A 740-nucleotide genomic window follows, 5' to 3' on the forward strand; every position below is an offset into this window, starting at 1 on the left:
TATGTACACCCAGACGGCAGCAGCAGCAGCAGCAAGAACAGAAAGAAGGACAACAGCAACAGCAGCAGCAACAACAACAGGGCATCCACATAATCAGCAGCAACAGCAGCAGCAGAAGGGCAGCCATACAATCATCATCAGCAGCAGCAGCAGCAGCAAAACAGCAGCAGCAGCACCATGACAGCAGCAGCAGCATCACAACAACAGAAGCAGCACCACAACCGCCGCAGCAGCAGCAGGACGACCGCAGCACCAGCACCAGCAGCAGCATCAGCAGCATCAGCAGCAGCAGCAGCAGCAGCAGCAGCAGCAGACCATAAGGGTCCCCTGCAGCAGGGGTTTACATCCCTTAACAGCAACAGTAAGCTGCTGCCCCTGCAGCAGAAAGGAGAGATCTGCTGCTGCTACAGCAGCATCCAGCAGCAGCAGCAGCCGCGCTTCTTCTGCTGTCTCCTCGAACCTATAACCACCATAAAAACCACCAACACCACCATCTGCACTGTAACTATACAACCTGCTGCTGCTGCTGCTGCTGCTGCTGTTGCTCCTGCTGCTGCTGCTGCTGCTGATGGTGGTGGTGCTGATGGGGGTGGTGATGGCGCCGATAGGGGGGGGCTGCTGCTGCTGGCGTTTTGCTGCGCATGCAGCCCCAACATGCTGGTGAGAGATGCCTGCTGTTGCTGCTGCTGCTGCTGCTGGTGCTGCTGCTGCTGCTGTTGCTGCTGCTGCTGCTGCAGCAG

The 740-nt window shown here is 58.0% G+C and overlaps 1 protein-coding gene across 1 annotated transcript in view; it reads right to left on the minus strand.

Annotated features, from left to right (window-relative positions):
• EMH_0042520 (uncharacterized protein) overlaps positions 1 to 740 on the minus strand; it is a gene marked incomplete at both ends in the record, with an annotated part of 3970 nt that overhangs the window by 2269 nt on the left and 961 nt on the right. The window contains one exon of the mRNA XM_013495745.1: positions 471 to 738. Within this exon, the coding sequence (XP_013351199.1) occupies positions 471 to 738 (268 nt within the window). The remainder of the gene's footprint in view (positions 1 to 470; positions 739 to 740) is intronic.

Source organism: Eimeria mitis, genomic scaffold (genome assembly GCF_000499745.2).
Source record: "Eimeria mitis Houghton genomic scaffold, Emh_scaff1726, whole genome shotgun sequence".
Taxonomy (NCBI): Eukaryota; Apicomplexa; class Conoidasida; order Eucoccidiorida; family Eimeriidae; genus Eimeria; species Eimeria mitis.